Source organism: Prionailurus bengalensis, chromosome C1 (genome assembly GCF_016509475.1).
Source record: "Prionailurus bengalensis isolate Pbe53 chromosome C1, Fcat_Pben_1.1_paternal_pri, whole genome shotgun sequence".
Classification (NCBI taxonomy): domain Eukaryota; kingdom Metazoa; phylum Chordata; class Mammalia; order Carnivora; family Felidae; genus Prionailurus; species Prionailurus bengalensis.
This window is the reverse complement of record NC_057345.1, coordinates 20029120-20054911: the sequence shown is the minus strand read 5'-3', so window position 1 is coordinate 20054911 and position 25792 is coordinate 20029120. Positions and strand designations below refer to the sequence as shown.

At 43.1% G+C, this 25792-nt stretch overlaps 1 protein-coding gene across 2 annotated transcripts in view; it reads right to left on the bottom strand.

The window, feature by feature from the left end:
* Window positions 1-25792, bottom strand: part of ARID1A (AT-rich interaction domain 1A) — a 69847-nt gene that overhangs the window by 35899 nt on the left and 8156 nt on the right. For both annotated transcript variants that reach the window (XM_043574152.1, XM_043574153.1), the window contains exons 2-4: window positions 8215-8427; window positions 6419-6871; window positions 5101-5217 (exon numbers count right to left, since the gene is read on the bottom strand). In XM_043574152.1, the coding sequence (XP_043430087.1) occupies window positions 5101-5217; window positions 6419-6871; window positions 8215-8427 (783 nt within the window). The remainder of the gene's footprint in view (window positions 1-5100; window positions 5218-6418; window positions 6872-8214; window positions 8428-25792) is intronic.

Here is a 25792-nt window from a genome sequence, read left to right as displayed (position 1 = left end):
ACTTAAACAGAAGCTTTTATTTATTTATTTATTTATTTATTTATTTATTTATTTATTTAAGTTTTTATTTATTTTTGAGACAGAGACAGAGCATGAGCAGGGAAGGGGCAGAGAGAGAGGGAGACACAGAATCTGAAGCAAGCTCCAGGCTCTGAGCTGTCAGCACAGAGCCCGACACGGGGCTTGAACTCAGACTGCGAGATCATGACCTGAGCCGAAGTTGGACGCTCAACCGACTGAGCCGCCCAGGCACCCCAAACAGAAGCTTTTAAAGCTGCAACTCCAAGCCATTCCCAGAAATGATTATAATCAAAAGTCAGATACCAATTTTCGGAGGAGACCCTTAAAGATTTTGCCCCAAACTAAAGAAACCCCAAACAAACCCATTTTGTTTGCTTGTTCACCCATCCCTTACAAGAACCTTCTTCTCTTTTTTTTAATGTTTATTTGTTTTTCAGAGAGAGAGAGAAAAACAAACAAACAAACAAACAAACAGTGGGGGAGGGGCAAAGAGAAAGAGGGAGACACAGAATCTGAATCAGGCTCCAGGCTCTGAGTTGTCAGCATACAGCCTACTGTGGGGCTCAAAACCATGAACCGTGAGATCATGCCCTGAGCCAAAGTCGGATGCTTAACCAACTGAGCCACCCAGGCACCCCAAGAACCTTCTTACCATAAGGTGAAGTAGTTGCTATTTTACAAGGCAGATGACAAACCCTAACCCCACTTCTTCCTAAGGCCACTGTCAGGAAGCACAAATAAATTAATCCATCCTCTACCATGGAGTTTGGGCTTTCCTGTAACAGGTTGTGATACCTGCCTTGCCCTAGTAGTGAAAACAACAATCTTATAATATGGTCAAGCTGTCCCCTGTCAGACATACACTTTGTGAATGAACAATGTAATAGATGCTGCTCAGTGGAGCCTACTTTATGCCAGGCACTAGGATGCCAAGGAACAAGACAGTCAGCCCTCATGAGTTTGTGTTAAATAAGTAACACTTATTTAAATTTGAAATTACACTTGAGAAAGATACTGACGAAAAAACATGGGTGCTAAGACAGCCTATTTTAGCAAAGGAACCTGACACAGTTTGGATTAGTGGATTTCTACCAGGGCTGCAAATCACAGTCACCTGGGACAGCCTCTAACCACAGCAAAGCCCAAGCCCCACCCCCCGCCAAACAATTCAGAACTCTGAACCCTGGCCACTGGATTTTAAAGATCGTTTGTTCCCCAGGCATTTCTGACATGCAGCCAAGGTAGAGAACCACTGGTCTGGGGCATCATGTGATAGATATTAGGGGTAGATAGATCATTAACACAGTGCCTGCCCTCCAGAAGCTTACCATCAAGTGGAAGAGACCCAAGTAAGTAGAGGTATCAGCAAATTGCTCTAGTGACATGAAGGAAAGAAACCTCAGATATTGGATAGTGTTTCCCTTGGTACAAGGATGGGGAAGTGATCTCAGAAAGCTATATAAGGTGCTTTTACCTATGTCAGCAAGGTTTGCTTGCTAACGATGGGTCTTCAGGCTGAATCATTCTTTGTATCTTTTAATTTTTTTAGTGTTTATTTATTTTTGAAAGAGACAGACAGACAGACAGTGAGCAGGGAAGGGTCAGAGAAAGGGAGACACAGAATCGGAAGCAGGCTCCAGGCTCTGAGCTGTCAGCACAGAGCTTGGCATGGGGCTCAGACTCACAAAACTGCGAGATCATGACCTGAGCCGAAGTTGGACACTTAACCGACTGAGCCACCCAGGAGCCCCTCTTTGTATCTTTAATAGGTCTTAAATATTGCAGAGTTGTTTTATTTATTTATTTATTTATGTGGCATTTATTCATTTTTGAGAGACAGAAACAGAGTGTGAGTGGAGGAGGGGCAGAGAGAGAGGGAGACACAGAAGGCTCTGAGCTGTAGCACAGAGCCCAATGCGGGGCTCAAACTTGTGAACCACAAGATCATGACCTGAGCCAAGGTCAGACACTTAACCGACTGAGCCACCCAGGTGCCCCTGTTTTTTATTTAAAAAAACATTTTTTTCCCCAACGTTTATTTATTTTTGGGACAGAGAGAGACAGAGCATGAACGGGGGAGGGGCAGAGAGAGAGGGAGACACAGAATCGGAAGCAGGCTCCAGGCTCTGAGCCATCAGCCCAGAGCCTGACGTGGGGCTCGAACTCACGGACTGCGAGATCGTGACCTGGCTGAAGTCGGACGCTTAACCGACTGCGCCACCCAGGCGCCCCCTGTTTTTTGTTTTTTAAATAAAAACTGACTTCAGTCCGTGAGGGCATGGCAGAAGTTATTTAAGCTGAGTTTTGACACTTGATTAGGAAGGAGTTTTCTGAGGAAATAATCTTAAATATGTAGTCTGAAATATGAACAAGAATTAGGAGGAAATGTGTATTAGGCAAGGGAAGGGTCTGTGCAAAGGTCCAGAAGCAGAAAAAAGCATGGGGCCTTATAAAAACTGAGAGGAAGTCAACAGCAAGGCAAAGAGCAAAAAAGGATGAAACAGAAGTTCTCAAAGTGCCATCCCTGATCTAGCAGCATCAAGTGATTTGTTAGAAATGCAAGGTCTCAGGCCTCATTCCAGATCTAAATCAGAAGCAGGGGGCAGCCTATGTAATATTAAGGATTTTGGATTTTATTCTAAGATTAATGAAAAATAACTGAGAGGTTTTAAATAGAGGGATAACATAATCAGGATAATAGCAGCTAAATGGTCTGGCATTAATAGCTGAGCAAAAACTCCTCAAAATCTAATTTTTGTAATAATCAGGATCAGAAACCATAATGAGTCTTTAAATCAAGGGTCACAATCATAATGCTTTTAAGGCTAAGTGGGTAAGGTGAATGAGCGAAGAGGGTGATGTGGAAAACTGGAAAAGCTGCCCTCCAGTCAGCTGCTAGCTACTGTTCTGGAGCCACACACAAAGAGGTGCCCCCTAGACATCTGCTGAGTGAAGGAATACACGGGGAAACCTAGGGATCCCTGACACAACCGCTTAAGAAAAGAGAGGGCCCCTTCTAGGGAATCCCAACTTCTCCTTTCTTCAGATGTGACGGTTTCCCAGCCTGGCTAGGCAAATCTGGCATCAAACCAAAATTTCAAAGAATAACCACCTTTTGTTTCTTAGTCCAAGTAGCAGAGGGATAAAAAGCAATTCAACAAACAAGATGCCAATAACCCAGCCAGCTCACCTCCCACATAGAGCTTCTACCACAGAGCAAATGACCCATTTGGATGAATCTATAGTAGAAGCCTGAGCTTGGGAATGCTGCTTGTGATAGGCTGCCCAGGAACAATCCTCCCCTGGGCCCACAAAGCTGCCAGCACCCTCCCTTCAGCAGGTCAAATCAGAAGCTCTGGCTCAAGGCTCTCAACCGTTAGAAGACATGCAACATGTTTGTATGCTAGGCTTCCCAGGACTAAAAAACAACAAATACAGTTCTGTTGAAAGCTTACTAGGAGCAAGCAGAAACTTTTTGACGGGGAGCAACTTAAAGCACCAGCAAAAACCCACTGATTTGGTTTCTTGCCACAGTAGCACCTCACCAAGATTTACCTACAGACCACAGATGATGAGGGAGTGGTTACACATTTCTGACTGAATCAGGTTAAAAAACACCTTCCAGTGAGGTTCAGGATGTAGAAAAGGATTGCGACAGACGTTTGTGAAAAGGGAACAAAAAGGGACTGCCTTATTCAGACACATCCTCACCCAGTTCCTCAACTGAGAAAGTCAAGGGTCTCAGACTCCCATCTGACAGTGGCTACTTGTCCTGGCCTGGGATGCCTGCACAGCAGGTACCCAGGGACTCCGCAGATCTTGCCCTACTCAGGTCATGGCTCAGAGATCTTCAGGGGAAGCCCCGAGAGGCTTCATGATGAACAGAATTCCTGCTTCCTACCTCTTCCTTAAAGATCCAGAAACCATTTTCTCCCAAGTCAGAATAACTGAAGAGACAGGCTTCAAATCTGAGTAGAATCAAAATTTCAAAAGACTTTTATCTAGATACATGTGGCTGAATTCCTATTTACTAATAACTGAAGCACGATTTGCCATGGAGGGTTTGATACCTGCTGTCTTAACTAGATTTCAGAGCAGCCCATTTTATTCCTGCGCCCAGATTAATTTTCAGAGTCTGACTGACTTGCCTACATATAGCACCAGAGCTAAGATCTGGGGCAAATGTTCCCAGAACCAGTCTACTGTTAACTAGTTGGTGCCATCTCTCAGGTATCATGTAGAGTCTCTATGCCCTCAGAAGTGACGATGATCATATCTGACATTTGTGTAGGGTCAGATATTCATAAGCACTCTATTTTAACTTATCTCACGTTAGTAACCACCCCACAAAGTGGGTACTTTTAGGTTCATTTTACAGATGCAAAAACTAAGGCATGGCAAGGTTAAGTGACTTGCCCAAGGCTACAGTTAGTGGCAGAGTCAAAAGGTAGACTGAGTAACAATGGCTCCACAGCCCAAGCTCTTCATCAGCAGACTGTACTGCTGTTCTCAGGATACAGTCGGTCCATCCATAAACACCAATCAAGCATCTGGGCACCAAGCACTTGACTAGACAAAAGCACCTATTCACACAAAACAACCAGAAAAACTACTTTTACTCAGTCTATGCTCAATGCAATAATCCATGCTGAATGCACCCCCAGATCATACTTCCTAGCTAAACACTGAAACAAAAACCTAAAAATTAAGCCCTGAAAAGTAAGGCGAAAACATCCCTGAGACTTCTCTCCCCTTTGGTGGAGAGCACATAGTGCTTCCAACATCTTCATCATCTCTGTCCCTCACCTGGCCCATGCCACAGAGTCCAAGATTTAAAAAACAAAACCCCAAACCAAAAAAACTCTAAATAGAGATCACAAACTTATTCTCCAGGCAGGGAGCCAAAACAGACATTCCACAAGGTCAGTCCATAAATTCCTATTTAGAATTTTCAACCTGAATTCAAGGAATAGCTCATTGTTTATTTAGGTCATACCACCAAAACACCCAACCAGAAACCAGTTTTCTTTGCTTTCCTCTCTGTCCCAACATCTTTTAGAGGTTGGCAAGAATACTCACAGGCAAGCTTGAGGGTCTTGACTGAAGACTCAAATTCATATCTTCTTGCCCTCCCTTACTGGAGGTCATTGAGGGGGCTGAGGATGCCTGAGACCCAAATGAATCTTGAGATAACTCCTAAAATAAGAAAACAAAAGCTGTGAAGGCCTGGTACTGATAAACCAGGCAAGCTTGCTTCATGGTTAATGGGCTATGGGGCTGTGTCACAGAGGGCCAGTGAGAGCAAGAAACTGCCCAATTGCCCGCAATATTATCTGAAGGCAGAAAAATACAAGGTGTGGCTCTTAAGACACATGTCAAGGAGCACCAGGTGATGTACGGAATTGATGAATCGCTATAATATACACTTGAAACTAACAGAACACTGTGAACTAATTGGAATTAAAAAAATAAAGTTGTTGGTTGGATTAAAAAAAAAAGGACTTGTCAAAATGGATGTAAGACTCTTTCTGAATGGCACTGCTGACCATTTATCACCACAGAGTGTTGTTTCTTCGAGTTAAATGTTGAAGTATGGCTAACTATAATTTTATGTATCAAGGAATGAGACTAATTAAAAAAAAAAAATCCCTCTGCATTAAAATGAGTCCTGCTTCCTTCAAAGACATTGCCTTAGGATGAGATATTCATTCCAATAATGCTACCAATGCACAGAATCTTTAGTGGATCTGTCACCACTCGGTCATTTCTTCTCTTTTTTGCTTTTTAAAGAATAAAACCCAAATTGTTATTTTTAAGCTTTATCACCTACTTTGTTCACAGACATGACTACAAATGAATGTTAGCTATTTCCTAAAATCAAATCCACCTTCAACAAATGAAAGGACTCGCCACCATGGAGAATATTCTAAGCTATGTGATGTCAGCTCTGATGGCAGTTTCAAATGAAGGGGTCCGAAATACCTTGAGCAATAGCAGAATGTAATGGCAGTTGGAATGAATGTACAGTACAGCCTCCCAAAGCAACTGTTTTTAAAAAGACCAAACTCACTTAGATGTTCAAGTTCTGAACACTAGTATAAAAATTAAAAAAAAAAAAAACAAAAAAACCCAGTCCCGTTATCTTTAATTTCTTATCCGTCTATGCAACTTTCCATTGCCCTATGTCTTCATCAGTAAGGAAAGGTACAGGTTTTTATGCAGTTAAGGTTATGCCTTTATTAGTTCAATCAATCCAGTTAGCATGTTTACCCAGAGTTTAATTGGTTTTTAAGTGCACATTTGAGAACCAATTTGTATGGCAAAGTTCTCGGGACAACCAATCCCCGAGTTGCCTGTGGTCACATGTAGGGAAGGGTGAAAGGCAGAGGTGCCTTACCTGCGGTGGAGGGAAGCGCTGCTGGGAATAGGCAGTTTGCTGGGACTGCTGAGACTGGGGCTGAGGGTACGCAGCCTGCTGGGAGAGCGTCGAGGAGGCTGGCTGCTGAGGTTGCTGCTGCTGGTAGGGAGACTGTGCCTGTGGCTGTGAGTAGGGGGGCTGGCTCTGGGGGTGCTGCTGCGTCGTGGATTGCTGGGAGGGGTATGGAGTCGGGGACTGCTGATGTGGAGGCTGGGATGGCTGCTGGGAATAGGGAGGCTGAGAAGACGGGAGCTGTGGCGGCTGAGACTGCGGCTGCTGCTGATAGGAAGGCTGGGCGTGAGGGTTCTGGGATGGTGGCTGCTGGGAGTAGGGTGGCTGCTGCTGCTGGGGGTGAGGACTTTGCTGGTTGTAATATGGAGTCTGGCCCTGTTGACCATACCCACTGGGGCCTTGTTGTCCATAAGGAGGAATCTGTAGGAAAGGAAAGGATACTTTTAGCACAGACTCTTCTGGATGAAGAAAGGTATTCTGTCAGAAGCTACGCCCTAAGGATGGGTATAGAAAGCAGGCAAGCCAAGCCTCCCACTTAGAAGGCCCATGGTTTCTCCTACCATCCCTCTCTCAACTGAGCCAGGAAGGACAGCCAAGCTGGGTTACTAGTTGGTTTGTTTACAAGTAGAATGCATTCATCCACAGAAAATTTACACTATTTAATATTTGAGCAACTTACAAGAGTTCAAGAGCAGCTGTTTTTACCAATGAACCTACTCTTTTTATCATGGCCTAGACTGTTTTTGTAAGTGCTAGGAATCTGCACCCTAGCCACAACGAATAGTCAACAGCAGCCTGGCTCAGCCAACTGAAAACTGGGTTTAGTAACCCAGACAGTGTGCAAATCTCTAAGCTACTCGGCTCTCTTTTTCATTTAGTCTTCATTCAAAAAATATCTGAAAGCCTACCTGTTTACTTGTACTAGGCATGATTCTAGGCACTGGGGATATATTTGGTAAGCAGGCAAAACCAAAAAGCAACAAAAAACAACCAACCTAATAATATCTACCCATCTTTTCCTCTGTTTTCTCATTGGAAAAAAAATCCAAACAAAAGAAAACAAACAACAAAAAACCCCAAAGTGACAGTATCCTATTTTCTATATTTAAGAGCATACTTTAAAGTCTTAGAAGTAAAGTTAGGTTTTATATTCTGTCCATCACCATTTTCAGTATGAGTATTACTCAAATATAAATGATAGAAAATGCTGTCAAAACAAAAAAATGACAATAAAAAGATAATGGTGCAGATGGCCAGACAAGAGGAGATGAGGGAAATCTTAACATTTATAACAGCACTGTTAGCATCGTTATGGTTCGGTCTTCCCCTTCTCTTCTATTCCCAGTCCCTCCTAACCATTCATTTTGAATCAGCTATATGCTGAAGGCCTTGGGAAACGTGAAGGGTCTTTTCCATCCCCAGGGCTCAGGGCATGAGGGGCTTTTCTTGGTAGCTGTGGATAGGTGCCTAGCTGCTGCCTTTCTTCCCACCTTCCCAGAGATCACTACTCAGTGAATACAAGCAGGCCAGCCAGGTCAAAGAACACAGATCTGTACAGCCTGTGGCCAGGGAGTTTTCCTTCAAGCACACAGGGGATGGTACCCACTACCTTGGCCTTGTAAGCAGCCTACTGGAGCCAACTGAGTTAGTTGGTCTATCCTCCTTTCAAGAGATTTAGATGCCAGAGACACATTCTGATTCTATAACTTAAGACCAGATCATGGACAGCAACAAGGGTTAAGGTAACTGGAGTCACCATCTACCTGCTGTGCATAAGAGAGGCCGCCCATGGTACTCTGCGCCCGGCCCTGCATGGCCATCGGGTACCGCTGCGGGGTCTGGGACCCATATGGCTGCCCTGGGTACCCATGTCCTTGCTGCGGTCCTGATGAAGGTCCCTGTTGTTGCGAGTATGGGTTAGTCCCGCCATATGGCTGAGGTCTCATCTTGCCCATCTGATCCATTGGACTGGATGGCTACAAAATAAAAAGCATTTCATTAACCTGAAGCTTTGATAGCCCCTGGCCAATATGAACATAAACCCAAGAGTATAGGTCTGTATGCCACATAGAAAAACAGTTACTGTGAAAAAGCAATGGTACAGACCCAGTAACCCGTGGGCAAGTCACTTAACCTTCCTCAGAACCTTGATTTTATCATTTGCAAAATGAAAATACCACCATGAAAGCATCTTGTATAAGTGTGGTACTACTTGAGATCCAAGGGAAAAACCATGTATAGAGCAATGAATATATGTACTCTATGATGCAGAAAATCAGAACAAAGGCCCTGCAAGCTGGGAGAGGACATTGCTGCTATATCTTGTTCAACACCACCAAAACTAATGCTTCAATACTGTGGTTGGGAATTCAAATACATAAGCATCTAGATGTTTCCATTCTTTAAATAGTAGAATCCCTTTTCTGCATATCTGTAGACCGTTCATACTATGCCACAAGCACTTAAATTTATGCTTTCTTCCAAATGGGTAACGTGGCTAAGTTACAGTTGTTGAGAGCCTTGGGCATCTCAACTGAAAAGTTCATCTCCTTTAATATTCAAGAGTTTGAATGTGTAAGAAGGATTATAACTTTTGTCTCTTTAAAGGACAAGGCATAGAGGTATACCAATAATGGAAACTCAAAGTACAATTCACAAGTATTTGGCTATACGTATAGCTTTCCTTCAGCTCTTTGAGTGACAAGTTCAATCAGCTCATTCACTTTCTGACATAACTCTACCCTACTGGAGCTACATAGGATAGAGCCCAGCATATTTCCCAGCCAGAGATGCCTACCCATATCGATGTGGGCATGGGGGTGGGGTAGAGGGAGTGTCTCTAAACACCTTAAATAGATACACCCAAGTTGAGAAGAAGGCTTGGACCAGACACAAAACTTGGAAACTAAATTTTAATTTGGGAATGGGCAGTAGATATTAATACCCTGAACCTGAAGATCATTAGCTCTCAAATTAAGAAGGAGTTCAGTAGTTCTCAAACTTTAGCCTGCATCAAAATCAGCTAGAGGGCTTGTTAGAACACAGACTGATGAGACCCACACACCTGGGGTATCTGACTCTGTAGGTTCAGGGTTGGGCCTTGCATACATATCTGTAACAGTTCCCCAGTGATGTTGATGCTGCTGGTCCAGGAGCCACACTTAAGAACTTTAGATTATATCTAGGGTCCCCTTTCCTGTTCCATTATTCTGTAGTTAGTAAATTATTCTATAATTTAAGGTGTGTAAGACCTTAAAACAACAACAAAACCCCTCTAAGGGGAGGGAGGCACATTCAGATAACTGGTTCTCTGTACATATCTTTCTTGGGGGGCAGAGTACTACATAATTATTTTATAATAGAGGGAAAGTCAAGCTATCATGAGGAAAATGGATAAGACAAAAAGCTACAGAAACTATTCTTCTAAATACCAAGAGGAAAAAAGCTGAGGCAAAATTCTCTTAGGCTACAGCAAAATCTCAGCTAAAAAGGTTAGCAATGATGATGGGAGCACCCTTCAAGTTTCTAAACTACAGTGAATCACAGTAAAACTGTATCCCAAATTACTACTACATGTCAACATTATTAAAGTGTTGTTTCAATCATCCTACATAAACCATTTTTGTTTAAGTCCTGCCTCTGTGTCAGAAGCTCTAAGAAAGCTCTCAGTCATTAATTTTGGAGCTACACAGATTCTTTTGGGGCTTTTTAGGAAATTCAGATTTAACAACAATTGAACTAGTGAGTAATAAATGGCATGTGGTCTTCCCCAGATACACCTGGCAGTGAAGCCAAAACACCACCAGTCCTCCCCATACAGAGCTCAGGGCCTTACGCAGCTAAGTTATGCCACATATAACGACCAGATCCTCATCTCATCCCAAACTGCAGCTGCTCTCCATGTGTCTCCCAGGTGACACCCTCTTCCCAGGTGAAGAGACTACATTTACTGAACAGGGAGACCAGCCCACTCTGGGTATCTCTGTCAGTCCAGGTCTCCCCACAACACAAGAGGGGCAGTCATTACCATGGTTACTATGGAGCTTCTAGAGCAGCAGCTATCAACCAGAGCTACAGATCAGAATTTTCTGTGAATTTCACAAATGGAATCTCTAGGGAGAGACGCAGGCACTATAGAGTCTGCAAGGGCTTGGGCCCACCCACCCTCTCCACCCCTTAAGATCCTTGGATGATTCAAATGTGTACTACTGAGATCTAGACACACTGTCCGATCAAATTTTCTGTGACAGGTGACTATTAAGTACTTGAAATATAGCTAGTGTGACTGAAGAACTTGATTATTTTTATTTACTTAATTAAATTCATATAACCACATGTGGCTAGTGACTATCATATTGGACTCCACAGTTCTAGAGCAATGCTCACAAATCATTTTCATCTTTCCCTGTCCAACAATAGCTACAAACTCCCTGTCTACATCCTGGACACTATCACATAGAAAGAGCAAAGAATGTAGTACATCTACAGACTTGGGTTCAAATCCTAACTCTACCACTGTCTGACCTTGAACACAAGCCCATCTAAACAGTGACTTTTTCATCTAAAACGCACACAACACACTACACACAGTGCCTGGTATTTAAATGCCCAATAAATAGTAGCCATTATCAATAATGATAAATAGTGCTTCTGCCTGGCTCCAAAGCCCTGCACAATGTGCTCCAGTTCTACACATTTTTTCATTCTCACCCCAAAATTCCCCACAGAGATACAAGCCCAGCTCCATGCAATGGTACCCTGCCCTGCCCTCCTGTCCACAATGGATTCCACTAGCAGAAACCCAACCCTTCAACATGAAGCCACTTCCCATTCTTCAGCACCGTCTGATCTGTCACGTTTCTAAACATCCTGTGGCAAATTCAGTCAGAATCCTAAGATATGGCACTTAGTTGTCTAATTAACTGACTGCATCTCTCAAGACTACGTTGTAGGAAGCCAGAGATCGGGTGTTTTACCTTCAAAGTCATCCCCCACCCTGCCCCACCACCACAGACCCCAAGTGCAGAGCTAGGGCAGTATAATTTCACTGTGCCAGGCTGCCCTACTTTAAGAAGTAGGCAGGGGATACTATGGGGAGAAAGTCCAGATCAAACCCTCGAACCATAGGGTCAGGGGCATACCCTAAACCAGGTTATGACTTTGAGGGAAGAAAAAAAATGTGGATTGAACTGGAAGAAAAAAGAGGGCAGGGTAGAACAAGCAGCTAAGGGGAAACAAGCATACTTCTGAGAAGAATCTTACGCGCCATCCTGCACCAGAGAGGTCTTCAAAATTGCAAAGGCATCCCCAAACCCACTCCTTAAAAACAAAAGGCTAAAGGCCAGTTAGTTACCTTTTCCTCCCTCATATCTAGGGTCTTGCACCCCCAACGGAGGACACCTACTTAGCAGAGGCTAGTTAATAAACATTTCAAGGATCTCTCCATCAACTTTAGGAAATCTTTGCAGTTCAAAAATAAATGCAAATCAAAGAAATTCTTATTGTAAAAATAAAACTAAGACATTTCCCTTTCCTGGACATCAGACTTCTGACCTCCTCTCTTCACCAAAGAGTTCTAATCAACAGAATATTCAGTTTAGCAAACTAAAATATATTCAGTTCAAACAATCTGATTACTCCGATCTCATGTCCAAGTTAAACATTTGCTCATATCAAAAGGCGAGGTAAGTTGGGACCTAACTCATACTTGTGACATTTAAAACCATTGTGAAAGATTTGTGATTTGCAGTTATAGATGAAATGCCATCTTCCAATCTCTCATAACAGAAAAGGAGCTTTAAATCATCACTAATCAGTTTTATTGGAAAAGAGCAATCTCAGGCCAGAAAAATCCCTACTACATGCAAGACAGAAAAGCCAGTATCAGCAGTCTGCAGACACCAAGAAAGAGGCAGGGGATGGGAAACACCAAATTCTGGCTGCAAAGAGCCAGAGATTCCACTCTGGGAATGATGGAGAGGAAATCCTTTCAATGGGAAACCACAGGAGTAGATTTTACTGTGATTACACTTCAAAAGCAAAGGCTCTGCCACAAAGACACATAATTGAGAGGAAAATGCTGCCCCCTTGATCAGGGAAGTCGCGCCTCTTGCTGTATATACTCTCCTGCATTCATAAAAACATAAAAATTAAAAAAGGGGGGAAAGAGGCATAAGAAAAAAAATCCACCTCCATCCACCACTTATCGCTTTCCAGATTACTGACAAACTGCCTGTCAAATAAAATGCATCAAAAGACACAGTTTAGGGGCATCAAAGCCAAGGAGGCCTAGCAGGCTAGACCTTCCTCTAGCAGGTTGTAGACTGTCCATTTGCATAGAGTCCCCCTATCCTAAGCAGAAAGAATTACATGCCCCTCCAGACCAGTGAGCTAAGGGGATCCCTTACAACTTCTTATTGACCCCAAGGAAAGCCGTAACAATCCTCAGGGTTGCTGGGATACAACAAACTGGACTTCAAATTCTCCAACTTCTGACCATGACCGATAAGAGAAGAGAGCTGAGAAGCACCACCCCCCCCCCCCCCGCCCCGCCTCCTGTCAAACTTCCAGGCAGAAAGATACTATTCACCAAAATGTATCACACCATGTTGCAGTGGCACCAAGAAAGACAAACTCAATGTTCTTGAAATGAAAGTCCAACTGAGAAAAGCTCCAGACTTTGGTCTCAATCCAAAGGCGCAGAAAGGACGTGACCAGGCAGCAACCGTAAGGAGCCAGATTTGGTATCCCAAGACTGGCAAGAACAAGAGGGGAGATGGATGGGCCGGGGCTGCAGAGACGGTGTCCATCAGAAAGCAGAAGTCTTGCCTCCCATTTGTTCTGTCATCCTAAATGCCAACTAGACCGGGCCAGTATAAACTTAGTGCCATACCCTGGAATTTGGACATTTAAATATTATTCCTTACTCCTTGTGTTTTCAATTCATTCCTGGCCAGATTTGTTGTATGACTTTTAATAATAACAATAAAAAAAAAAGCATCCCTGGCTCTTTAACCGAAAGAACCCCCTAATTGATTCCCACAGTAATTAACCTGCATTTTACCTCAGAGAGCGGTAGTTAAGGAAGTCGGCACTGCTATTTATAACTCATCTCAAATTGAGGGCAGACTGCCTAAAATCTAACACATCCCAGCTGTACTCCTGTTTGAACTGGGGCCAAGGGAATTTTTTAAAGCAATCTTGGCACCGAATGAATGACACCAACAGTATGAGAGCGCGAGCGGTTGTGTTGTGGTGACGTAGCACTGGAGGTGGAATGGGAGGGGGCCAGTGTACTGTGATCCCTCTCGTGCACGCCTGCTGCTCGCGAGTCCCAGTACAGTAAGCTGGGAACCGCCCACTGAGAGCCAAACACAGGAAAAGGCTTTTCCTGTGGAACGCCTTGAAGTGAGAAACACATGGCTAATCTGCATAAACGCGAAGCCACACCGCCCCTGCCAGGAAGGTTAGTGCTCGTAATCTCTGGCCATGAAGCTGGCTGCCTGGGAGGACTTGGACTGGCGCCTGATAACCCAGAAAGAGCCGAGAGAGAACAGATGGGTAAGGACCCCGGCAGAAAACAGCCCCGGGTCACGTGACTCGCCACATGGCCCCGCCAGCACAAACTATTGTCTGGCCGCGGAGCTCCCATACAAAGGCACCCGGCCTCAGCTTCCTGTGATTACAGGGACAGGCGGCAGCTGTTGATCCAGTTCCCGTTCGGGACCCTCCCCTGTTGAGGAGCATTCCAGGCGGGGACAAATATAAAAGGTAAGGACTCTCCCAACCAACGCTTTCAGCTTCCCGCGAGCTCCACGTGGCTCCACTGGGATCCTAGGGTGGACAGAATAGACTCCCCTAAAACGAACCGCCCTTTTTACCCTGGTACACATTAGTTACCCAGAATAAGTCATTCTCATGGTGTCCCCCTCCCCAGCCACACACATCTGTATCCAAAGCCGCCTCATCCTTTTCTTACTTACTCTTCCAGTATTTCGTGGCTTTGAAAATTGTTCAAAAACCCTTACTCCGGCTGAAGAGAAACTGCCCAGAAATCTGTTTAGTTCTATCCCCAGACTCTGCCTCCTAAAATAAAGAGACTTCCTTCATTTGGGTTTGCGTTTAAACAGGTTTCCTTACTGTTTATGTGACCTAGGACAATAAAACATTCCTTAACTTCCTATTGGCCTCACCAGAGTCATTAAGATTTTCTGAAGCTAAATTGAAGTTGATGATGGGATGAGAAAAATATCTCATCAGACATACCAACACCTGACCCAGGAAATCAAACCCACTCAGCCCAAGATTCTTATTATCCTTCTTAATCTCAGAATCATACCCCAAATTTTCTACTTTACAAGAGATGGGAAACAATTCATTCTAGTTCTAGTTCATTCACATTCTAAACAAACTGGTCATCTGCCTATGGTGAGAGAGAAATTACCAACATCTACCACTCCGAAGAGACAGGTTTAAAAACCAAATCTTTTCAAATTCCACAAGTGTCCAAGTTGAATATAAATTAAAAACCCAGGGGCGCCTGGGTGGCTCAGTTGGTTGAGCATTTGACTTCGGCTCAGGTCATGATCTCACAGTTCATGAGTTCGAGCCCCGCGTCGGGGTCTGTGCTGACAGCTCAGAGCCTGGACCCTCCTTCGGGTTCTGTGTCTCCCTCTCTCTCTGCCTCTCCCTCGTTCATGCTCTGTCTCTGTCTCAAAAATAAACATTAAAAACAATTTTTTTTTTTAAATCCAAACTCAATGAAAATCAACCCTATTCTGTTTACAGAAACAATTCTATTTTTTAAAATGTTTATTTATTTTTGAGAGAGAGAAATAGAGCATGAGCAAGGGAGGGGCACAGAGAGATGGGGACACAAAATCTGAAGCAGGCTCCAGGCCCTGAGCTGTCAGCACAGAGCCTGATGCAGGGCTGGAACCCACAAACGGCGAGATCATGACCTGAGCCGAAGTTGGCCACTCAACCAACTGAACCACCAAAGCGCCCCTGTTTACAGAAACAATTCTAGAAGATTAGGGCATGTTCCTCTTTGCAGACGAAGTAAGAACTCATTTCAAAGACATCACTTGAAGCACCAGCCTGACCAAACCCCTAAGAGGGGCTGCAACCAGACATCAGACTTGACCTTCCAACCCATACCTGTCTCTAAAGTGATACAGAACAAGGTGCCTCTCTCCCTGGCTCAGAGAAATTCAGGCTACTGTGCTCCATCCTTCCAGATCAGATGAACAGAGAACGCTAACTAAGGGTAGGAAAAAAAAAAAAGAGAGACCAAAGGGGTAAGAGTCATTGAATCATCTAGCAAAACTCAAACAGATTATGAGAGCCAACTGTAATAACCACCTCACAGCTGTCCACCCAAAAGAGACATGCCAGAAAAACCACAACCAGGTGGCTGGTATTTTCTTTATTTCTTCCTGGGTTCCAGAAAGAGTCCTTCAAATAATGCAGCTACAGCACCAAACTAATGAACTTATTAACAAATGATCAAGGCTTTCTCATCCAGAACACTTTCAATTAGCCACCTTTCACACAGAAAATGCTCTTCTGTAAATGACAAAGATCACTTTTTTGAAAGACCAAACTTAGCTAACGAATCTCTCCCATTTCCAACGACTTACAAAAGCCTCTGAGAAAACCATACAACTTCCTTTTTTTTTTTTTTAATTTGAGAGAGAGAGAAAGAGAGAGAGAATCCCAAACAGGCTTCACACCCATTGTGGAGCCCGATGCATGGGGCTCCATCCCATGACCGCTGGGATCACGACCTGAGCCAAAATCAAGAGTTGGACACAACTGACTGTGCCACCCAGGTGCCCCAAAACACTAGAAACCATACAACTTCTTGAGAAAGAATTCCTCTTTAGGTGCTGCTTCAATCCCAGGGCTCTAAAAACAGTAAGGCCTCAAGAAGATGATTAAACAGGAACTGAAATGCCATCTGACAAAATTAAACATCCCCTTCTAGACAATATTTTAATCTCAAGAGTAAGGCAGCAGCACAACATGGTGAGGAGTACTAAGCTGAGAGGACACCTGGGTCCCCATCCCAGTTCTCTGACTGACTCCCTGGGGTGAGCTGGGGGTGGGGAGGGGCAAGGCACTAACCGGGTTGTACCTTAACTTCCTCAGCAACACAATGGAATCCTGCCCTCCAGATTCTGAATCAGCAGCTCTGGGACAGGGCCAAGAATCTCCTCAGGAGATTCTCACGTCCAGTCTAGGAGCATTTGGGCTACATGCCCTCTTTCCCAAACTCCTCCCATCTCTAGCACCAAGCGACTCTAGAACGCAGATGCACATGTCCAATTTCCTTAGCCAAGAAAGGGTCTGAAGAGGGCAGTGCCTGGCCAACAGAGAAACAATCAGGAATGCACCTCAGATTCCCAGATTCCCAAATAAGCAGCATTCTCAGTCAAAGCCAAGCTTTCCTAAATTCCTATACCCGGTTCCTGGATTATCTTGTTCACCTGAACACGTATCACTAACGTACTATATACTTATCTTGTTCACCATCTGTATTCTAGACTAGAATATAAGCTCCAGGAAGGTAAAGATTTGTGTGTGAAACAAACTTTCCTACTTTAAAAGTAGGAAAACTGTCGAAGAGAAAGTGAAATTCTAGAGGCCTTGCAATTCCTAACCTTGTTCGTGCAGAGGAAATGCTTTGGCCCTGGGTGGCCAGTCCCACATAATGGTTAAGAGCTCTGCCCCTGCAATGCCTTCAACTTCTCTGTCTCTCAGTTTCTGCAACAACAGAATAGAGACAATAGTAGTAGCACCCTCAGCAATGAATGAATGAGTTGATACATTAAAACAAAACACTGTTCCTCAAACCAGCAGGATATGCTCTGGCCTCACTATCTCTCCACCAGGTACTCTTTCTTCAGGTATTAGTCTAGCTCTCTTTCACATCAAATAACACTTTAATCTGGTCTTCCCTGGTGAACCCATCTAAAATTTCAATCCTGCACACCTCTTATACCTGGTCCATGACAAATCTTTCTCCTGAGCATGTATCACTAGAACACTCTATGGTTTACTATTTATCTTGCTTAATGTTTATATCCTAGACTAGAATATATAAGCTAGTGGGTGGGTATGTGTCTAGAAGAACTAGAGGTGGACGTGTGTTTAATTGACTGTTATATCCTCTAGCACCCAAAATGTTAGCTATTATCATCCTACACAAGTCCCAAATGTCTAGAAACAAAGCTTAGCAACCAGAACATATAAGGTCTGGTCCCCATGCATTCCAGACCAGAAACCCAAAGTGGTCAATTAGAGGTTAACTAACAATCAAATAAATTAAGGTTATGCTTTTTAAAACAGAGAAAAAAGTATAGGCTTTGACAAGTCACCTCCCTTGGCACCAGAGCCATCTGTAAAACGGGGATTAAAACCTAACAAAGATATGAGACAGCTGAAGTGATTAGGTATGTGAAATGCTCGTTAAAGTACCAGTTCATAAACTATACATACAACAGACATTACTTCCCTCTCTCTACCCTCAATAAGAGGAAGAGCAGAATGGGTTGAAAGCACAGTTTCAAAGTAAATGCTTAAGAATCAAGAACACACAAGTCAGACATCAAAAGGATTGAGGAGTCCAGTTTTCAAGCTCCATCTACTTTCAGTCTGTTCTCCCAAAGGAATTTGTTCAGTAGCTCCTCCCAAGAATCCTGACAGTAAATAAAGCCTAATAGTTTTCAACCAGGACAGTACTAAATCCCTGAGAAGTGTTTGGAAATAAATGTATCAAAGTGCCTTTTTTTGGTTATCATATCAACTCTGTGGTGCTACTGGCATTTATTACCTGGGGAGCAGGATGCCAAATGTCCTGCAATGCATCTCCACACAAAGAAGAGCCTCGATGAGAAACAATGGACTCTAGCCCATTACAAGTCCAATCTTAGATGGAGAATTTCCTGTAACACTTGACCCTGGAGCAGTGAAGGGAAAGGGAATCAGAACTGGCCAGTACCCATCCCAAGAGCCCAACATTACAAAGTCACCCAGTAGCCACGGTAATCATAAATAGAAATTTACTTTTAAAAATGGTTGGAAGATAATTTACTGAATGAATGTGGTACTTCTCCTCCAGTGCACTTATTACAATTTAATTATGGTTATTTGTGATTATTTACTTACATCTTTCCCCACTAGAAAGTACTCCATGGAGGCAGAAATTATGAATCCCATGTTCACAACACAGTGACTGATACATTGTAGAAGCTCGGGAAGTATTTGTTGAGTTACTGTAAGCAATTGGCAAAAGGAAGGTAGGCACTCACAGGTTTTCCAAAAAAAAGTTCTGCCATTAAGATTTATTACACTGGCAAGTCCCAACTATCGTATGCTTCAAAGTCAGTAACAGGACTGGGTAATTAAGTGAGCCAAAAAAAATGTTATTATCCCCAAAACTGAGAAACGGGGAATATGATCAAAGTCTAGGAAATCTTGATGGTGTGCAAGAAAGATCGGCTGGGATACTGCATCCCAATAAATGCCCAATAATTAAAAACAATGGGCAGATCTTGCTACCCACATAAGGTGGGATGGATTGACACCAGGAAAAGGTACTTCCTCCCACAAACCACCCTTTGGTGTTTCTAGGAGGGAAAGGACCTTGTGGATGGACCACAAGCCCAACTGAGTGGTGCAGTTTTTTAGACATTTTCTGCCCTGCTCATTTGTCATTTATCATTAAGTCATAAGGTACACTTAAGGAATACACGGAGAGGCAAGGGTCATGTAACCTTACAGAGATTCACCCAGGAGGGTACACAGCAACTTATCTTTAAGTTTATTTATTTATTTGGGGGGGGGGGGGTGCGCACAAGCGGGAGAGGGGCAGAGAGGGAGAGAGAGAACCCCAAGCAGTCTCCACGCTGTCAGCACAGAGCCTGATGCAGGGCTTGATTCCACTAACCGTGACATCATGTCTTGAGCCGAAATCAAGAGTCAGCCCAGCCGACTGAGCCACCCCAGCAACTTTTCAATAAAGTTCAATAAAGATAACACTTCTAAATCACACCTACTTCTGACCTAGTTTCTAAAATACTCCTCGTTCTTCCATATTAAACTGCTTTGCAGATAACTGCTCAAAAACAAACAAAAAAAGGCAAAGGCAAAAACTGCTCCTAGTCATAAAACTTTAAGGCCTCATTTGCTTTCTCTTTAAAAAGCTCTCCTTTTCCCCACTCCTTTTATTTTATCTATAACTCCAAACTTGGACTGGTCTTGCATGGGTTATATAAAAAGATCCTAAATTTCTCTAAGTGCACAGTTCTACATCCTGCCAAAATTTCTCCTTCTGTACTATAAAAGGTGTCTGTGACACATCATTGAGCTGTAGGAACTTGATTTACATGCAGTCGGAGATTCCGTTTGTCATCAATCCAATCAAGTCCTGTATTTCAGTAAAGACACTGAGAAGCAGCAGCAATGCCACTGTGTTTATTTAATTCCTAGTGCTGCCTTGGACCACTTTCCAAAAATGCCAGTCTCTCACCTGGTCCCCCTAAGTTCACTCTGAACTGTAACAGGCACGATCAAGTAAGTTAAAGAATGGCTTTTTTAAGGTCAACAATTCCCTGAATGAAAAGCGAAGAGTCCCGTAAATTGTCCAGTTCTTTTCAAAGCTCCAAAAGTACATTGGTACCAACCCTCTCTACACCACTGTTCACACAAATGTGTATAGGAGACCCTGGCTTCATCATTTATACTAGAAATACATTGGACCAGACCAATGTTACCAGCTGTCTTTTCTGAAGCTTATTTGTCTCTCCTCTTTATTTGTTATCTCTGGCCAGTATAATCAAATTGAGATGTGTACTTGGCATGCTAAGTTATGCAAATCTAGCTAAAATTTATCTCTTCCTCACCCCCTTACCCTCAAGTGTGTTTGGCTCATACACTTTTATTCAAGGCACACAGAATTTCCTTTTGGTGAATGTGTCTGGGTGGATGAACCCAGCTATCTCAATCTCATTTTATTTTAAACCAAAATACCATAATGAGACCACATATTGGTCACTTGAGGTTTTATGCAGGGGTTTTAAAGAAGCCGATTCAAAGCTGCGCTGGGAAAGCAGAGAATTCAAATCACAGACCAGAAAGAAAAACAAAAATGTTACAAATCTGTCATGTCCCAACACAACCCCAAAAACAGATCAAGGAGGGCTAAGAAACAGTCTCCAGACCAAGGCAATAAAGTGGGAAAAGAGAGCAGAAGAGGTAGAGATCATTTAGAAAAACTTCTGTTTGTTAGTTTATTAGATAAAGGCACTGGCTGCTGCTAGTTAGCCAGGCAACTCCAACAGAGGTACACAGATATCAGGAATTTTTACTAAAATGATGTTGATCTGAAAGTGGTATAAGTTGCATCTCCAGTACTTTTAAAAACATTTAAGCAGTTCTGGTGTGGTAAAGTTACGGAGGCCTCCATGTGCTCTGTGTTCTGCTAACGGAGTTAGACACCAGAGGACAGAATGAAAAAGAGGGAAAAAAAGAACAGAGAAAATAAAGAAAGCTATAAGGCAGAGGGACGACAAAATGAGTTTAAAACACACAAACACACACACAAAGAACATAAAACTCCCTACTGGAATTTTTGTCTGTGCATACAAATGTTAAATCCCAGATCAAACTGTCAGCATACTGCCTCCTGGAACCCTCAGCCTTCATTGCAGCCGGGTCACAGTGATCTCAGCTTCAGTCCTCAGGCAGGAAGGAAAAGAGGCCTGGTACAAGGAAACTTGCTTGTATTGGGGACGATACAGAAACCACATCAGGTTTTCAGAAAGCACAGGTGTACCAGAACACGGGTTCTCCACTAGGTCTTTTGCATGGTTACTGTTTATTATCTGACCATTTCTCTAACTTCCATTTCTGGGTCAAGTACAATCATTATTTATTACATACAACTAGGGACAGGTCTTGGCTCAAATGTCCACCCCTTAGAGAGACATCATCTACTTCAAAGATGGGCGATTTGTCAGGAGTTGACTTAATGGGTTTATTTGCTAGGACTTTAAGACAAGAGACACAAGGAAAGGAAAAATCACAGTACAACTGGCTAGCCACTGGGGCTCAGGTGAGAGAGGGAGGGAGGTCTTTGAGGATGACCTGAGAGACCAGCATATCACTGAAGGTCCTGTTCTCAGATCACAAGCCATCATAAGCAGAAGGGACATCATGGTGTTCAATTAAAGCTTTCCAAACTGGCATCTACAAGAATCACTTTCTTAAGCAATTTACTTGGCTGGTCATACCTGGAGACCACAGGTCACCATCCTAAAATTATCTTTTCCACCTTCATCAAACAACCAGTACCACAGATTCAGATTATCCTCATGCTACATGTCACCAAAGAGCTAAGAGAAAGAGAAATGGAAGGCAGGGAGTCCCCAAGCCCTATAAAGAAAACAGACATTTTCTGTCACTAGAGTTTATCATTATTGCATAATAGAAGATCCATCTCAAAAGTATTTCCTTTCTTCTCCCCCAACCCCAAGCACTTTTAACCTTTTCTGTATCCAGTAACTCTTTCACATCTTGGGAGAAACACATACATCTGAAATATTAGCCTATGGTGTAATCTGGAAGAAGCCCCTCAGGTCATTCTGATGGACTCTAGCCCAGTTGAGCATAGATGCATAAATCCGGTAGTTCTAACTTGGGCCTGCATCACAATGGCCTGGAGGGTTTGTTAAAACAATGCTAAAGTTTTGGATTCAGTAGGTCTAGATGAGTATTTGCATTTCTAAACAGGGCTCAGGTAATGCTGAGGCTAATGGTTAGGGACCCCCCCCCCACTCCCCATCCCCTGGAGAACCACTGCACAAATCTGTCTCTCAAACTGACAACAGGTACTTAATAAAATTTGTTGGTTTTTTCTTTTAAGTATTAATATAACTTAGATGCAGCTAAAAACTATGGGATAGCTTTTTTTTTTTTCAGCTTATTTATTTTCAGAGGGAGAGGGAGAAAAGGGCAGAGAAAGAGGGGGAGAGAGAATCGCAAGCAAGCTCCATGCTGTCATAACAGAGCTCTACATGGGGCTTAATCTCCCGAACTGTGAGATCATGGACCTGAGCCGAAATCAAGAGTCAGACACTTAACCAACTAGCTTTTAATTCAGTGAAGATCAACAACAGTCTTTAACCACCAATACTATCCCCCTCTCAAGCAGGGGTCTCTACCAACCAGGAGTCATGTTCAAATTTTATTTGATAATAGTATTTTCACATATCTCATTAATATTTATTGAAGCCTGCAAGGTAGATACTTCTCCTCATTACACAGTTGAGGATATAGATTCAGAGAAGTGACTTGCCTAAAGTCACACAGCCTAAGGGAACTTTAAACCTTGGTTTTAGAGCTGACTCTACTAGAAAACTCTGTGTGAGGCACTTAATCTTTGTGTTCACTTTCCCCAAGTGGAAATTAAGACAATAATCTTTGCCTCTCCTGCAAGTGCTCCAAGTCATAGAAAGTAAAATCACTCTGCAAATATTTTTGTAATGCAAGTTACTCTCACTTAGATCAAAGTGAAGGAGTCTATTTTTGAGCCTCAATCCACCACCCACCCACCCCCAGCCCACCAACACTTTCAAAGACCCCTCCCGAAGAGAAAGTGGCCTGAGGACCAAATGCTGCCAACTCTTACACTGGGATCACATGGCCACTCATCAGAAACTTAAATAAAATTCTAAATGGACAGAAATCTAGACATAATGTAAAATTGTAACTTTTCAGTCTTTCACCCCATTTAAGAGGTCTGGGCCATTGCAAAAATAATGTCCCAATAAGCCTTAGTGCTTAAAACATTTATTTTAGAGAAGCAAATTTAGTATTTTACGTTACAACTCTAGAGAATCAGACAAACCTTGATTCATATCAGAACTCTACCTTTTACTAGCATATTGCCCTAGGGCAAATTTCTCATTTTTACTGTTTCCTCATGTGTAAAGTGGGAGGAGTAACAACAGAAACCCACCTCTCATGGTTTTGAAAATTAAATCAGTAAATTCATGGAGAGACCCAGCATACAGCTTGCACATTGTAAGTGCTCAAATGCATGGTTACTCTCATTAATACTCACCCTCAACATGCCATCATTTGAAAATTTGGATCTCAGTGAGGCTTTCAGCCTATCCGTGGCCCAGGACACAGTTACGGATAAACTACCTATAGAATCGTTCCCTCAGTCCTTTATAATAGAATTATCTTTGGCAATCAGATACCTAAACAGATAAATAGTTAGAAGTCTACCACTGTTGGACCAACCCAAGAACTCCACCACCTTCGTTAACAGAGGAAAAAAGAGAGAAAGCCATCTGTATGCACCAGGCAAGACACAGCAAGAAACAGCAATTAATTCCCAGCATTAGGTGACTTGTTCGCTAAGGACAAGAGAAAGCCGTCCACCCAGAGAGAGGGGGAAATCACTGTGCAAGAAGAGGCCGAAGACATACTTGTTTCCTCTAAAAGGAAGCGGCCATGCACTTCAATCATCTACCACGTGGCTGAACTCACACTTTTCTTAAAGTACACCGGCATAAGTCAGTTGAGAGTAAACAGCTGGACCCAGATGCACTCATGCCCAGCAAGCAAGTTGTGACCTCAAGGGAAACAGGAGGCAAAATAAAAAACACAAAGTACACGGCAAATGGGTTTTTAAATGACTGGTATCACACCAACCCCTAAACTCCCCTGCTGCAGTCATGCTGGTGCTAGATCTTGAGCAGGGGGTTCCTTTTAACAGAGATGTCTATAAACAAGCAAGCTGAAAGCTAACAAGTTTAAGAGGGAAAAAGCATACAAAAATCTTGGCTGCTGGTGATGAGCCACAGAAAATCATAAATGTGCCCGTGCCAAGGGAGGAGGAAGTCTAATATCTAACATTGCAGACTTGGGAACCCAGAAGCAACGAAGCCATAAGGAAGCCCAAATGTAGAAGAGGAAAAAAAGCACATGGCACATTTCCTCTTCATATGGGTGGCAATTTAAGCAGCACTCTGGGCCTGCAGAGCCCATAGCCCCAGTGCCCCCACGCTCCTTAGTATTTCATATCAACATTAACTTCCTGGAGGGCGACAAAAATCTGTCCTGGATTACTGGGTGATTTCTAATATGTACCATAACCAACACTAAGTCAACATTTTAGGGATCAAATTTCCTACTCTGCAGCATGTTGGAATGCATTCTTGGCATTAGACTGCTCATTGCAGTACACCCTTAGAAAATGCAGAAGCCACTGGTAAATAAAGACTCAACTTGTCCCAAGACTATCTTCTAGTATGCATAAATGACTAACAAAAACAAATGAAAGTTCACTCAGATGTCCTTTTACATTCAACAAAAACTAATTCCATCCATTTGAATGGCGGGGGGGGGGGCACAATTTCAGGGAAGAATACTCAAGATAGTTAATTCCACATTCACCCTAACTTGGATTCCTCTAAAACTTAGACTAAGGAGTTCATCTCAAGCCCCTACTCACCAGCTATCCATGGCAGATGAACCACTGCGCCCTAATTGTGAGTTACTGGAAATTTGCTTTGCCAAATGCCAGAGTATTTTCTAAACTAGAATCTGTATTTAAGACTCCACTCCGTACTTGTATTCTGGAACAGTGTAACCTATCCTTCTCTTCCAGGTGAAAGCCCTGTAGCAGCCTGGCACTGGACTCTCTATGCATTTTCAGCTGTTAAAGCATCCACTTACAGTCCTTGAAAAGTGCCAGAAATCATGTGTGTTCCAATCACACATGGATCAGCAGGTAAAGAGAAACCAAAATCACTACATTGCAGAGGCTCCCATAAGGAATAAGCATGTGTTTGCACCATTTATGAGCTTCTTGGCCACAGCCAACCTAATCAAAAACAATATTAAAGGCCATTTCTGTGAACAGATGGGCAAACTGTGTACATGCAGGCTTATCCACCCATCAACCCTCAATAGAAGGTCTCATCCAAGCAACTCAGCTTCAGCACAGCTCCCAACTCTTCAGAAATAGCAGCAGCCTAAGTGTCTGGACAGGTACTTCACGACTCTTGTTTTGCTTAAAAAAACTCAATTAACTCTACCAAAAAGAAGAAGAAGAAGAAAAACAGGCTCTCCAACCAAAGTTAAACCACCGTCACTGCAGAGTCGTCCAGGGCACACAACTCTGAAGGTGACACAACCTTCCAAACCCGAAATTACTACAAAAGAGCCCCTGAACTGGCCAAGAACTTGGCAGGTTGTACTAAAGGCCCCACATAACCACAAGAACCACTAAGACCCTGGAACCACTCTCACAGAATTTTACAG